General features: G+C 58.7%; 1 protein-coding gene across 1 annotated transcript in view; it reads left to right on the plus strand.

The window, feature by feature from the left end:
- The window catches only part of KCNJ12 (potassium inwardly rectifying channel subfamily J member 12), a 41,927-nt gene extending 28,228 nt beyond the window's left edge, over positions 1–13,699 (plus strand). Inside the window, exons 2-3 of the mRNA XM_008010687.3 lie at positions 3,960–4,081; positions 10,597–13,699. Coding sequence (XP_008008878.1) covers positions 10,653–11,954 — 1,302 coding nt within the window. The 5' untranslated portion in view covers positions 3,960–4,081; positions 10,597–10,652 and the 3' untranslated portion in view covers positions 11,955–13,699. The remainder of the gene's footprint in view (positions 1–3,959; positions 4,082–10,596) is intronic.
- Positions 13,700–14,892: the final 1,193 nt, after the last annotated feature.

A 14,892-nucleotide genomic window follows, 5' to 3' on the forward strand; every position in this document is an offset into this window, starting at 1 on the left:
TTCCTCTTCAAGTCCTTGGTGCCCAGTGAGGACTTGAAGAGGGAGACCCAGAGAGGGACAGAGCCCTGCCCCAGGTCACACAGCAAGTTGGGGCAGAACCAGGAGTTCCAGGAGGGCCCCAAGACCCTCCAGGTCTCCCTTGTTCCTGGGACTTACCGGAGCCCGGGGGCAGTGTCTGCGATGGCCACCCCAGCAGAGGGCGCTGCTGCGGGGCCTCTGCTCTCTGCTTCTCCCAGGGGCCTGGGGCCAAGGACATCCTCTCTCCCTCCTGCCCCCACCCTCTGTGAAGAAGGATGTTCTCAAGATAAAAATACCGTCGGAAACATTCCCTGGTGTTTGGTGTGACTGTCGTCCACCCTGTGGGGCCAGAATCTTCTGACCTGGCCTCACCTCAGGGCTCAAGGGTGGATATCTGCCTTTTCTGGCCACTTGGTGCAGCTTCTTCTTGGGGTCGATATGTCCAGCCCCCATCTTTATGCCAAAGAATGTGAGGGGCCTAAGGGGTCAGTGTCACTCAAGGTTCCTGCAGCTTCCACTTTCTGAGCATCCTCTGTGGTCCGGGCACATCTTGGGCGTGGAACAGCGAGGCAGATCCTGCCCTGGGTGCTTGTGTGTCTGGTGGTTCCTTGCGGGCCCGGGGGGTTTCTGAGGACATCCAGCAGGCCACAGGGAGGCTTGGGCACAGCCAGCTTTCCTTCCTGTTGGGAAGCCTGTTTCTGCTCTCGGTGCCCGCGTGGTGTCAGGAACGCCCGTCACAGTGAACGCCTGCAGGACCCACGCGGCTGCACAGTCTCCGCGGGCCAGACACCGAAGCCAGGGCATGGCTTACCCTCAGGACAGTCTCCTGAGGTGTGTGGGGTCTCCTCATTTTGCAGATGAGGAGTCTCAGGCCCCAGTGAGCTGGGGGGCCGCCAGGGCCCTCCAGGGAGGGTGACAGCTGCCACCTCCCAGAGACCCGCTGGGACCAGGCCCAGTGCCTGGCCTGCACCTTCGTCACCGCCTTCAATTTCATGGCACATCCTCTGGGAGGCCTGGCAGGCGTCACCAGCCTCGTTTTTCAGGGGAAGCTGAGCCTCAGGAAGGGGAAGTGCCTTGCCCTGTTCCGTGGGCAGTTTCGGCCCGAGCCTCAGCCCAGGCCCTGCCCTTCCCTGCGGGAGGCTGTGGGCCAGCCCGGCCTGTTGGCCCTCAGTCATGGTCATGGGGAAGCAGTGCCCCCGCAGCGCACCTCCCCATCCAGGATTGTGACCATAACCCCGGGAAACATTAGTGGGACTTACACTTGGCGGGGTGAGCTCACGTGGCGGCTGCCGTGGCCCCTGCAGGTGGTGGGAGCTCTGCCCGGGGCGTCTGGAAGGCTGGCTCCTGTTTACAGGGCCCTGCCCTGCCCTGTGGCTTCAGGCAAGTCGCTTCTCTGTCCCATGTCTCAGTACCCCCTGTGTAGAGTAGAGCTAATTTTGCCTTCCTCCTAGATAACTACAAATCCAGCTGGACTTGTGGTCTGGGGAATGCCCCTTCCAGGTAGTAGAGAGTGAGGGACGAGGTTGGGAGAGCCTGGTACAGGCCAGGTGACCAGCAGGATGTGGGGAGAGGCTGCTCTCCACGCTTCTGGCCCCCACCCCTGCCTGGCTTCCCATGGCCCTGTGGCAACATCCACCTTCACTGCTCAGAGTTCCAGCTCCAGGTGACTGGGCAGGTGACTTAGCTTCTCTCAGCCTCAGTTTCCCTGTCTGTCCAGAGGGGAGAATTGTCCCTCTCCAAGGCAGGGCTGTGAGTGTCGGGATGACTGCAGCCAGCTGCCGAGTATGTAGGGCCAGGCACAGTGTTGGCCCACTCGAGGAAGGGCGTGGACCCAAGTCCCTGCCATGGAGGTTCCCAGCTGTGTGACGGTGGCTTGTGACAGAACCTCTCTGAACCTCTGCAGCTCATCCACCTCTCTGTCCATCCACCCATCCATCTCTGAACTGTGTCCCCATCAGTTTTGAGAGTGGAATGACTGAGAGAGGCAAAGTGCGGGCCTGTGGCATCTGCTCCCAGGATGATGAGGGAGGGGGAAGCAGGGGCTGGGGACTGGGGGACTTGGAGGGTGAAGAGGGACCGAAGGGCCACTAGAGACCAGGCAGGCCATCCCCTTTCAGAACAAGCTGAGAGAGGAGAAGTGACTCACCCAAGGTCACACAACTTATGAGGGGCAGAGCTTGGATTTGAATCTAGGTCTATGTGCCTCTAAACCACTGTCACCTGTCCCAGGAGGCTGATGAGGTGGGGATGACTCACCAACAGTTTGCTTAATCCCAGCCAGAAAAACCAGTGTGACAAACCAGCCTTGGCTGTAACCTTGGAAAGGGCAGGCCCCATGAATTCCCTGGCTGGGTGGTGGGGAGGTGAGCTGCATGTCAGGTGGCTTACCTTGGAGATCCTCAGAGCCCCTTCCCACCATCCGCTTCTCTGATTCTCACGGCACACTGGATAGGAAGGCAGGGTACCCCTTTGACAGGTGGGGAAATTGCATCTTGGGGATTGCAGGGACCATGCAGGATGTGTGTGCACCCAAGGCAAGTCTCTGGCAAATTACTGATGTGTGCCCATCCACGTAGTTAGCCATGTGCCCACCCGCTCATCCATCAAGTCATCTATCCCACTGGCGCAAACACCCTATCCATCCATCTACCCACTCATCACCCACCCTCACACCTATGCACCCATCCACCCATCCATCTATCCATCTATCCACCCATCCATCCATCCATCCATCTATCCATCTACCCACATATCTGCCCACCCATTCATTCACCCATCTATCCATCCACCCACCTATCCATTCACCCATCTATCCATCCATCCCTCTATCCATTCATTTCTATACCCACCCATACACTCATCCACCTGTCCATCCATCCACCCATACACCCTTCCACTCCACCCATCCATCACCCAAAAATCCATCCATCCATGCATCCATCACCCATTCATCCATTAATCTGTTCATCCACCCACTCACCCATATACCCACCCATCCAGCCAGCCATCCCTCTATCCATTCACTTCTCCACTTACCCATCCATTCATTCACTCACCCATCCATCCACCCAATCATCCATCCATCCATCCATCCCATTCATCTATCCATCCATCCACTCAGCCGTTACCCATCCATCCACTCATCCATCCATTCATCCATCCATCCATCCATCCATCCTATTATCCATTCATCCACTCATCCATTCACCCATTCATCCACTCATCCATCCTCTCCTCCATCCAGCCATCCACCCTCACACCCAACCACTCATTCACTCATCCATCCATCCACCCACCCATATATTCATTCATCCATCTACCCACCCATGCATTTATCCATCCACCTACCGATTCATCCTTGCATTCATTTATCCACCCACCCATCCATCATCCATCCATCCATCCATCCATCCATCCATCCATCCATCCATTCATCCATCCATCCATCTGTTCATTCATCCACCTACTCAGCTATTCACAACTGGCTCCAAGGTTGGTGTTGGGAAGGCTCTGCAGGTGGTGGCTAGGAGTACAGGCTGAGAGCCTGAATTCCTTTGTGACAGTAGGAGAATTACCACATTATCTACTTCTCTGGAATACTAACAACAATAGTTCCAACCTTGTGGGATTGTGAGGATTATGTGAGATGATGTATGTAAACTGCCTACTATAGTGTCTGGTATGCAATAGGCACTCAATAATTGTCAGCTGGTATTTTTCTCTGACACCCCATCTTGTTCTGCCCTTCTCTGGTTCTGGATGGTTGCTATGCTGTGAAGGTGTGGGGCATCAAAGGAGCAGGCCAGAGGCTCTTCCACCTCCTGCGGGGCCCTGGGGAAGTGAGCAGAAATGTGGGTTCATGTGGTTATGTCTTACTTGTGAGCCCCTCTGAGAAGAGCAGCGCCTCCTGCAGTAACTTGGCTTTACTCTGTTAACTTTAGGGTGTTCTAGTGACTGGATCCTCTCTAGCTGGTGCCTGGGGAATGGCAGCCACTACTAATTCAGCCTTGAAGACAGTACCTTGCCCACTCAGCACCATTACGTAGAAGACAGAACTCAAGAGGTAAGAGTGAAGTCATTGATGTGTTCCTGTGCATCTAAGCATTCCTTCCACCAGACTCTCATCTGCACATCCTTCACCCCTCCACCCACCATGCCATCCATTCATCACCCATTCCCCCACCCATTAATCTGCTCAGCCTTCCATCCACCCAGCCATGCCTCCACCCCTCCACCCATTCCCTTGCCCATGCCATCCATTCCTCACCCATTCCCCCATCCTTCATCTGCTCAACCATCGATCCACTCACCCTTCCATCCACCTAGCCAGTCCATCTATCTGGTCACCCCTATTGTCTACCCACCCATCTGTCAATCCAATTTATCCACCCATCTGCCCGACCACCCACCTGTTAATTCAATCACCATTCCACCCATCTCCTCATCCATCCCATTCAGCCGCTTAGTCCTTCACCCTTCATCTGGCTGGGGAGCATTTCCTGGGTGCCCCTCTTTGCTAGTACATGCATCAGCCTCTCTGGGCCTCTGAGCTTGGTCAGAGATGGGGCCTGGGCAAGATCAACTCTCACACAAGGTGGGAAGTAGCTTCTGGCCTGAACGGGAGAAGCCCAGTGCTAGAGGATCCTAAAGGGGGCCAGGGGAGGAGGAGGAGGAGAATTGATGTCTGGGGCATCCAGGAGGCGATGCCAGGGTTAAGGAGCCTTTGCTGTGGAGAGGCTACCAGAGACCCTATGAGGAAGGCCCAGGAGACAAAGGTTCCAGCGCAGGTAGTTTCCTGGGAGGTGATCTCAGGAGTAAGGAAATGAGGTGAGAAAGAGAAGGAGGTGATAAAGGGCATATCATTGATACAGTTACTGCTGGGGCACTGGAGCCCAGTCCCGATGGGGAGGCCAGGGAAGTGGTGCCCCTCCCAGGGGCAACTCGCCAGGGCCCAGCCACCTGCTTCCGTCAGTCACTGACCAAAAGCTGTCCTGGCAGCATCAGCTCCCCAGCCTGCCCTCTGAATGGCAGAGCGTGCCCGTGGCTAGAGGCAGCTTTTAGGTAGAGAAGCACTGTGGTTGGTGTAGGAATTGAGACAGGTGGGCCTGAGGTGGCAAGAGCCTGGGATACCAGCGGGGCACCCCCCCACCCCATGTCCCACACACAGTCATGTGTTGCTACTACCTCTCTCCTCAGGCCTAGCCTGCGTTTGGCATAGGAAGCCGGCATGGCATTGGACCCAAATGTTTGTGGACCGTGGATTAGCTTGGTGGACAGAGGCCAGCTGAGTCTCTGGTGGGGAAGTTTGGCCTGGAAAGGGGATTGGGTGCAAGAGGTCATCATCTTCCTCTAAGATTATGAGACTTAGGAATGCAACTCCCAACTCTCCCTCTCCCCTGCACATCAGCCTGGGCGCTCCCCCATCCAGCCAAGCTTCCTCACTGCCCCCAGGGTGCCTAGCACGTCTTTGCCCCCCACTCCTGACTCCGGCAGTGCCCCCCAGGAGTGCCCCTCCTGGCTGCCTGTGCCCAGCCTAGCCTCCCTGTGATCCTACACCCTGGGCAGGGCCTGACATGAGGGAGAGCCCCAAACCCTGCAGCCAGCCCTGCCTCTCACTGGCTCAGAGCCTCAGTCTCCCCATCTGCCAAGGAAGGGCTGGGCTTTCCAGGCCCCCGTGCTGCATCTGATGAATGGTGACTGGATTAGGAGAGATTCTGAGCTGCCCTGGATGCAGTGGATGAAGCTCTGTGGCTGAGGAATGGCGCTTGCCTTGGTGAGGCTGGAGCAGGCACCTTGGGCAGGGGGCGTGTGCCAGCCTTCCCTACCTGGAGTGATCTCTGAGGGGTCTTCCAATGGTGAGGCTCGATCATGAGGTCGAGTGCCTCGTCTCCGAATGAGGGTGAATGGCCGTGGGTCGGAGTGCTGGTGAGGGCCCTTGAACTTGTGCTTTTGAGTGCTGATTTGCGGCAGTCTACGTCTCATTACCACCTGGGATTGCAGGGGCTTGGGACCAAAAGGATTGCAGTGCCACGCACACAGTCATGCCTCCAGTCTTGGTGTTGTGGGGCACTGGTTTTGCCCTCACAGCCTAGTCTGGAAGCTTCACTCCTGAAAGGCTCTGTGACTGTCACAGTGACTCAGTCTTTCTGAGCTTCCGTCTGCTCATCTGGAAAATGGGGATACTAGTCACAGCGTGATGGTAGGGAGTAAATGAATCAGTTTATTAAAGCTCTTAGAAGAGCACCTGGCAGATAGTAAGCACTTGATAGATACTGAGTGCTGTGCTCGTGCCTCGGGAGGCGCCCCAGCTAGCTGAACAGTCTCTGCGTGGGGGATGGGGGCTGTTGTCGCCTCCCGCTCTGAGTCCCTATGTCTTAGCCTGGGTGGTGCAGGCCCCTGCACTCTCCCTTCCGGTCAGTGTTTTCTTGGTGTCTGGGAATGTGAGTCCAGGCCTTGCCCTGGGCTCCTCCCGGATGTCACCGAAACCTGAGAAGCCCAGGGCCTCAGGGCAGTGGGCATGGGGCGGCCAGCTCCATCCGGAAGCACCTCCCGGTGACTCCTGGACCCTACCCTTAGGTCACGTGGCAGCTGCCGTCTGGCATCCTCTCTAAAAGCTCCCAGCCCAGGCCCTGGTCCATTCTTCAAGTGGACTGGTCGCTGGGAGGCTGCGTCTGTAGGCACCGTGGCCAGCAGGAAAGCAGGGATCTCCGGGGGTCTGCCGGGCCTGCGCTCTCTCCCCACTGCCTGCTTTCTGCCTGCTGGGTTTGCTTCACTGCCCCTTGGTGTTGAAACCGCCTTGTCTAGCTCAGGTAGTGTACCCCAGCACCCCTCTCCCATCCCCCTCCCAGCGACCCTGGGACCCTGGAAGGCCAACCTGGGTGTCTGCGAAAGACAATCCTAATTTTAGTAGTGAGCACCTTGTCCCGGCCCTCGAATTCCTTTGTGACCTGGGACAAGTCTCTTTTTCTCTTTTGGACTTGGTTCTCCCATCTGTGAAATGGGGAGCCGGCCTCCTTGCTTGCTAAAAGCCCTCTTCCAGCAAAACAAATTCTCTGATTTCATGTCTTGTCTGATTTCACCATATGCACCCCATTGAGCAGGAGCCAAAAAGGCCTATGTGTCCCTGGTGGAGGATATTGTCCTATATTTTTTAAATTGCGTCCTTAAAGGCCGCATGGTTGTGTAACTTCTTGCCACGCCTGTGTTTATGCAGGAGTGTTCTTGGGACATTGTCTAACTTGTGGTGCTGGGGTTTCTATGCCAGGGTCCCCTTCTGGGTCTGTCTTCGTGGTGCTGGATTCACCAAGTACCCAGTGAGGGGGCTCCCAGCACCCCCGGGGAGGGTCTCTGTCTCTCTCACACACGCACACACGGCAGAGCAGGGCTGTGTGAGGCTGAGGACTGACATTCTGGGCTTCAGCTGTCTGTCTCTTCTGCTCAGTTTCCAGGGTCCTGGGACAGGTGTCTGTTAGTTTTTGGCTCTGGGAAATGAGGGAGTGGGGCGTGAACTTGACCTTGTTGATGGTCTCTGTGTGGTAAAACCACACAGAGAGGAATGTCAACAGAAGTGGGGGTTTCCAGGCCTGTACGACACCGTCTGGGCAGGTCCGGGGTGCCCAGCCCTGGCAGAGATGCCAGGAGCTGTGGCAGCACCCTCACCAGTCTGGTAGCTGGCCAGTTTCGAGGCCGCCAGCTGCTGGGAGCACGTGCAGACCGGGCTCTCCGGCCTTTGATTCTTGTGATTCTGTTCCTTGCAGGCTTTGAGCTGCTCCGAGCAGGGGCTGGAGCAACCATGACCCGCTGGAAGTCCCTCAAGGCCCCTGGGCCACACAAATCCAGCCCCTGTCAGCTGGTGGCCTCACGCCGGCGTCTGAGTGCCCCAGCCCTGGCTGCCTCCCAGGAATCTGGGTCTGAGCCCCCTTCCCAGCACAGCCTCAGGGGTCCCCCCTGCCACTGGCTCCCTACCTCCTGGCCCAGGCAGAAGCAGTGTCCACCATTCCGGCCCTGCGTCCCCGCTCCTCAGCGTCATGGTGAGGTGGTCAGCTGCAGCGGTGTTGGGGGAGGATGGCAGAGTGAGGAGAGGTGCCTGCTGCAGGGCTTGGGGGCCCATGGTGGGAGACTGCGCTTGAGGTGGTTTAAATCTCAGCTGTCCTGCTTAATGGCTGTGTGGCCTGGGGGGAGTCACTTAACCTCTCTGAACCTGCACCCCCGGGTTGTTGAGAGGATGCTCTGAGAGCAGCACCTGATGGGTCTGCTCCCCGAGGCGCTCAGGACCCCGCCTGCCCTCCCTGGATCTCTCTCAGGTGGCAGTTGCTGTGTGCTGCTCAGACCGGCCAGCTCGGGGCCCAGCAACCGGTGCAGCCCTCGGGGGTGTTCCACAGCCTGGCTGGGCAGGCAGCTCCACCGTCACCTGTTGCTCAGGTGTTTGGAGCAGAGGTCAGAGGCCGCGCCCGCTCTGAGGCCGGGACTAGTGTGGACGTGGCCAGAAGCTGGGTCACCCAGAGCGGGGCTGAATCCTGAGATTGCTGCCTCCTGCCTGTGGGACTGGGGCAGGTCATTCTGGCTTCTGGGCCTCCAGGTCCTTGTTTGTAAAGCAGGGTGGCCCACCCCTCCCTGGAGGGTTTGAGAGGCCTGCAGAAGGCTGTGTGCAGCGCCCGGTCCACAGTGGTCCCAGACCCCTAGGACCTTCTCTGGGGGCCTCAGTGTCTTCGTAACTGAGTAACGCGGCTACAGGTATGCAAGGGGCAAGGCTCTGTCTAGCTCTGAGGTCATGGTGTGACTGGACTGGGACTGGGGGTGCTGGGTCCCCGTGGGCGGGGAAGGGTGGGCCTGTCCAGCTTCTCAGTGTGGGGCTAATGCTGGAAGGCCCAGGTCTCTGCTTCCAGCCTAGCCCAGCCGAGGCAGGCGGCCATCCAGATGCGGCTGCGGGCCAGGCGGTGCCATAGCCCTTAGCTTGCAGATGCCCTAGCCTGTCACTGATAGGCCAGTGTGGGGCCTTTAGTGGGGGCAGTGCAGCCTGTGTGTCCTGGGTGTGGACACGTCGGTGGCTGAGAGCAGGCTTTGTTCTGGCTGGCATGGATGCCCTGCTGCAGGGCCTGTCTCGGGGTGCCTGAATGGGCAGTAGGCTGGCCTGGAGCCAGGCGCTGCCTGCAGTGGGCTGAGGGCAGTCCTGGGAACAGGTGACACCCCTGAACACTGCCCAGATGCCAGGGTGGTAGCCTTGCAATCTTCCTTAGAGACATGGGAAGCAGGGGCTGGGGAGGGCCCTCGACTGAGGTCAGCCAGGGAGCGCCCATGTCTGGGTGCCAGATCTGACCCTCCTTGGCACTGCTGGTGATCAAGAGGCTGCAAGCATGGCATGTGGGTGGACACTGTAGGTTGGGCCGTGTGGGTATCAGGAGGGTAGTGGGACCCAGCTTGGGGTATTCAAAGTGGGTGGTGACAGGGGTGGCAGGCCCCATTCTAGGCCCTAGGAGGGACAACAGGAAGCAAAATAGAAAACATCTTATACCTGTAATCCCAGCACTTTGGGAGGTTGAGGCAGGTGGATCGCCTGAGGTCAGGAGTTCGAGACCAGCCTGGCCAACATGGTGAAACCCCGTCTCTACTTAAAATACAAAAATTAACTGGATGTGGTGGTGCACGCCTGTAATCCCAGCTGCTCAGGAAGCTGAGGCAAGAGAATCGCTTGAACCCAGGAGGTGGAGGTTGCAGTGAGCTGAAATTGCACCATTGCATTCCAGCCTGGGTGACAAGAGCAAGACTCAGTCTTAAAAAAAACAAAGAAGAAGAAAAGAAAAAGAAAACGTGCCGCCCTTGGGGAGTGGTGGTCTCAGGGTGGGGTTGATAGGTGAGTGCCCCTGGCTACGTTGTTATTGCTGCCACCACTGTGCCCTCAGAAAGGGCAGTGCGGTGGCTATAGCGGGGATGGGACATGGGTCTACCTGGGGCACAGGGAGACCTCTGGTGCCAAGGTGGCGAGGCAGTGGCAGGATGTCTTGGGGGCGGGTGTCCAGGGTGGATTTGGGTTACAGTCTGGGGCCAGGGGCTGCGGTCGGAAGGGGAGTCTGCTGGAGGAGGCTGGGAGGTGAGGTCTGAGGGGTCAGGGGCTTCCCTGTGCAGGTCCTGCATGTCCTGGGGAGCCTCTGGCATTGAGCAGGGGAGGGACAGGCACCGACTCAGCTTCCATAGGCTCTCCATGGCTGGCATGGAGACTGGGGGGCCACGGGTAGAGGCAGAGAGGCTGGCATGGTGTCCCCCGAACTGGCTGGGCAGGCACTGGTGAGATTCAGGCCTTGAGGGTGGGAGAAAGGGTCGGATCCTAAATAGACTCTTCAGAGCCCTCGGTGTGGGAGTAAGGTGTGGAGCTGAGGTTTTTGGCTGGAGTTGCTGGGGGGACGAAGGGGGTGGCCACTCGCACTGGGAAGCTGGAGTGGGGAGCTGGCTTAGGCAAGACCAGAGCACTCATGGGTCAATCAGGGTGAAAGTGTCCTCCAGTCATGTCCGGGGGCCCTGGGATAGGAGTGGAGGAGCCTGGAGCCACCAGCCCAGCCAGACATGCTCTCCTCTCTGTTGCAGGAGCCGCTCTGCCCGGAGCTAGCCTGGGGGCAAGCCAGGGTCCTCCAACCCCCGGGATGACCGCGGCCAGCCGGGCCAACCCCTACAGCATTGTGTCATCAGAGGAGGACGGGCTGCACCTGGTCACCATGTCAGGCGCCAACGGCTTCGGCAACGGCAAGGTGCACACGCGGCGCAGGTGCCGCAACCGCTTCGTCAAGAAGAACGGCCAGTGCAACATTGAGTTCGCCAACATGGACGAGAAGTCACAGCGCTACCTGGCTGACATGTTCACCACCTGTGTGGACATCCGCTGGCGCTACATGCTGCTCATCTTCTCGCTGGCCTTCCTCGCCTCCTGGCTGCTGTTCGGTGTCATCTTCTGGGTCATCGCTGTGGTACACGGTGACCTGGAGCCGGCTGAGGGCCGCGGCCGCACGCCCTGTGTGATGCAGGTGCATGGCTTCATGGCGGCCTTCCTCTTCTCCATCGAGACGCAGACCACCATTGGCTACGGGCTGCGCTGTGTGACGGAGGAGTGCCCGGTGGCCGTCTTCATGGTGGTGGCCCAGTCCATTGTGGGCTGCATCATCGACTCCTTCATGATCGGTGCCATCATGGCCAAGATGGCGAGGCCCAAGAAGCGGGCGCAGACGCTGCTGTTCAGCCACAACGCCGTGGTGGCCCTGCGTGACGGCAAGCTCTGCCTCATGTGGCGCGTGGGCAACCTGCGCAAGAGCCACATCGTGGAGGCCCATGTGCGCGCGCAGCTCATCAAACCGCGGGTCACCGAGGAGGGCGAGTACATCCCGCTGGACCAGATCGACATTGATGTGGGCTTCGACAAGGGCCTGGACCGCATCTTTCTCGTGTCGCCCATCACCATCCTGCACGAGATTGACGAGGCCAGCCCGCTGTTCGGCATCAGCCGGCAGGACCTAGAGACAGACGACTTTGAGATAGTGGTCATCCTGGAAGGCATGGTGGAGGCCACAGCCATGACCACCCAGGCCCGCAGCTCCTACCTGGCCAACGAGATCCTGTGGGGCCACCGCTTCGAGCCCGTGCTCTTTGAGGAGAAGAACCAGTACAAGATCGACTACTCGCACTTCCACAAGACCTATGAGGTGCCCTCTACGCCTCGCTGCAGCGCGAAGGATCTGGTAGAGAACAAGTTCCTGCTGCCCAGTGCCAACTCCTTCTGCTACGAGAACGAACTGGCCTTCCTGAGCCGTGATGAGGAGGATGAGGCGGATGGAGACCAGGACGGCCGAAGCCGGGACGGCCTCAGCCCCCAGGCCAGGCATGACTTTGACAGACTCCAGGCTGGCAGTGGGGCCCTGGAGCAGCGGCCCTACAGAAGGGAGTCAGAGATCTGATCCAGCCTTGGCCAACATGCAGCATCCACCCCCAGCCGGGGAGAGGCCCCGCCATCGCTCAGGGGCCCCGGGTTTGAGCAGAACGGGCCCGGTGCCCTGGGTTGCAGACTCAGTAGCGTTTTAGTCGTTTTATGTTTCTTTGCAACAGCCTCAGAAGGTTGGCCGGAGAGGGGGCAGCCAGAGCGGCAGCCCCCGGCCTCAGAGGCTATCGCAGGCTCAGGGCAAAGAAGTGGCCTCCTGGGGGGCCAGGCCACGGGGGCCAGGGCTTCTGCCTGAAGATGGAGCTGCAGCCTGCGGGGAAGCAGCTCAGCTCAATGGTGGGCCCAGCCTCTGCTGTCCAAGGCTGTTCGGCTGCGGTGCTCCTTGCTGGTTTTTAACTTGGGGAGAAACACCGGGTTTCAGCTTTCTCGACCTTAGCTTGGGTGAGACTGTTTACAAAAAAAAAAAATTACCATGCAATTGAAAAAATTTTTTAATTCATAGGGGGCAAAAAGAACAATTAGAATTCTATGGGTCTGCCAGGATGCAGCAGCTGGCTGGAGGCTCCAGAGGGTTCCCCGAGGTGGGACTGGCCTCTCCCTGTGTGTGTGGGCACCGCGGTCCCTGGGCAAGCAGGGTGCTCTGGGACCACACTTCGTCGAGCTCACGAACCAGCTAGGCTCTGTTTGTGATAGAAAAATCAAGACCATGTTAATGATCATAATAAAAGCTTTCTACTGTCATTGGGGTGGTGGGTGGCGGCTGGGAAGAAACTGGTTTGAGCTTTTAGAGTTTGACTTTGTACCTTAGAGATGTGTCTCAGGGCCAGGCATGGGACCTACCTTCGAGGGTTCCTCCCCCGACCCTCGATTTTCCTGTTTTGCTTCTCTCTCCATTTCTGTCCAGGCCTCCACCCCTTCCATAGCGAGGGGTGGTTAGGAGCCATAGGCCGGGATGGCTCCTTGGGAGGGAAGTCGGGATCCCAGGCTAGGAGGAAGCTGGCAGCCCCGTCCCCACCGGGCCCACAGTGTGAGTCGTGCCTTAGAGACTCCGGGTTGTCCTGTTCTTTCTGGGCTCGCTCGTCTCCCCGACCCTGTCCCACCCCTCCCCGCCCATACCTCCACTGCTGAATTTCCTCCAGCCCCTCTGTCTGCCTTGTGAAGGTGGCAGGGGCCAGGTCTGCCTGCCATAGGACCACGTCGTGTCCCTCCCTCACCTGAGGCAGCACAGCGGAGTCCAGGCAGGGCACAGCCAGGCCCTGGTCAGTGCTGAATGGCAGAGGAAAGATCTTAGGAAAGGAGAGGAATCATCACCCCCTCCCATCAACTGGGATGACCGGGGAGTGCCTCGCTCATTCAAAGCTGAATCAGAGACCAGCCACGGAACAGAATTCCTGCCGAGGCTTCCGGGGCCACTCCTCCACCACCCTCCCCCAGGTCGAGGCACTGTGGCACCCTCATCAGGAAGAGGTTTGGGGTCCCCTTGTTGTCACCGCTGGCTCTGCCACTGCCTCTTGTTCATGGTAGCTGGTTGGGTCAGGTCCATGATGGAGCCAGGCCCTTCCCAGGACCACGGAGAAAACGGGCTCTCTAGTCGGACCTCTCCAGAAGCTGGTAATCAGAAAGGATATGTCTCCTGCTCCAACTCTGCCCCGGAGACAGCTCAGAGCCAGAAGGCACCAAGGACTCTGGCCCAAGTGGGGAAGCTGAGGCAGAGAACAGAGGGAGTCATGCAGTGAGCAGGTGGGGTGCGGGAGGCAGAGAGGGGCTGGGGGCCTGGGGTGGGGGCATCTGCCTCTTCCCTACACCTCCTCCGCTCCTCAGCGGCTGAAGACTCAGCCCTGAGGTCTGGGGCCATGGAAGTGAAGACACCCGACTCCTATACCCTGGAGTAGGCCCGAGTCAGCATCCTGTCCCTGCTTCAGCCCCACACTCATTTCTGGCATAGAAGATTCCGTCGAGACAGCTCTTTCCTCTCGGGGTCTGCCGGGGGTGCCTCAGCCGGTTCCTGCTCCCAGGCCTGGCCCCGAAGCCTGAGGAGCTTTCTCAGCCTTAGCCCTGGGTGCTGGGGTGAAGTTGGCAGGGGAGAGTTTGACCCTTCACCTCCCTGATGGCCATGCTGAGGGACAGTGGTGACCCTGGTCACTTGGTGCTGGTGTAGGGGCCTGTGCCCTTCCAGGGCCAGTGAGCCAGCCTTCTACTCCCCTGACCCAGAGTTGAGTCCAGGGGCCCCGGGCCCACCCCCTGGCCCTCTTGGAGGTCTGTGCCCTTGCCTCCCAGCCCCCACCCTGCAGGAGAGCAGCCCCAGCACCTCGTCTCCCCAAAGGCAGGCAGATGCTTGATTCTCCTGCCCTCTTTCTTCCTTCCCCTGTATTTATTTATTTATTTATTGCTTGTGCTAAAGACCAAAATAGTCTCCCTCTTTAGTGCACTTGAAGCGGGAGGGCGGATGGGACGAGCCAGGAGCGAGGAAGACTTGGCCCCTGGGGAGTGTGTGTGTGGAGGCGTGTGCCTGTGTGAGCCTGCATGCATACATGTGTGGCGCACACATGCACACTCGGCTCTTCACGTGTGTGACTGGGTTAGTAATACAGATATGTGATCTATACGTGTGTGTGTGTATGCAGGTGGTTTTGTGTCTGTCTACCCACAGGTGTGTCCGTGTGGAAGTTTCCTGTGAGGGTGGGCACCTACCCATGAGGGTGGGCGCTGGCACAGTTGAACCCCACGGTCCCCGACCCTCTGCCCTGATTACGCACGTCTGCGCCTGAGCGGAGTTTGTGTTCCAGGATGAGGCACCTGGAGGTGAGCGTGTGCATCCGGCTTGTGTGTAGGAGGCTGTGTGTGTGCCCATGTGAACCCGTGTACTTGAGTGTGTGTCTGTGTGCAGCCTGTGCCTGCTGCTCAGAGCACGGTGGCCGCCCCCTGAGCCCCTGCTGGTGCTGTGCTGCCTGGTCCCC

Source organism: Chlorocebus sabaeus, chromosome 16 (genome assembly GCF_047675955.1).
Source record: "Chlorocebus sabaeus isolate Y175 chromosome 16, mChlSab1.0.hap1, whole genome shotgun sequence".
In the NCBI taxonomy this organism is placed as follows: Eukaryota; Metazoa; Chordata; class Mammalia; order Primates; family Cercopithecidae; genus Chlorocebus; species Chlorocebus sabaeus.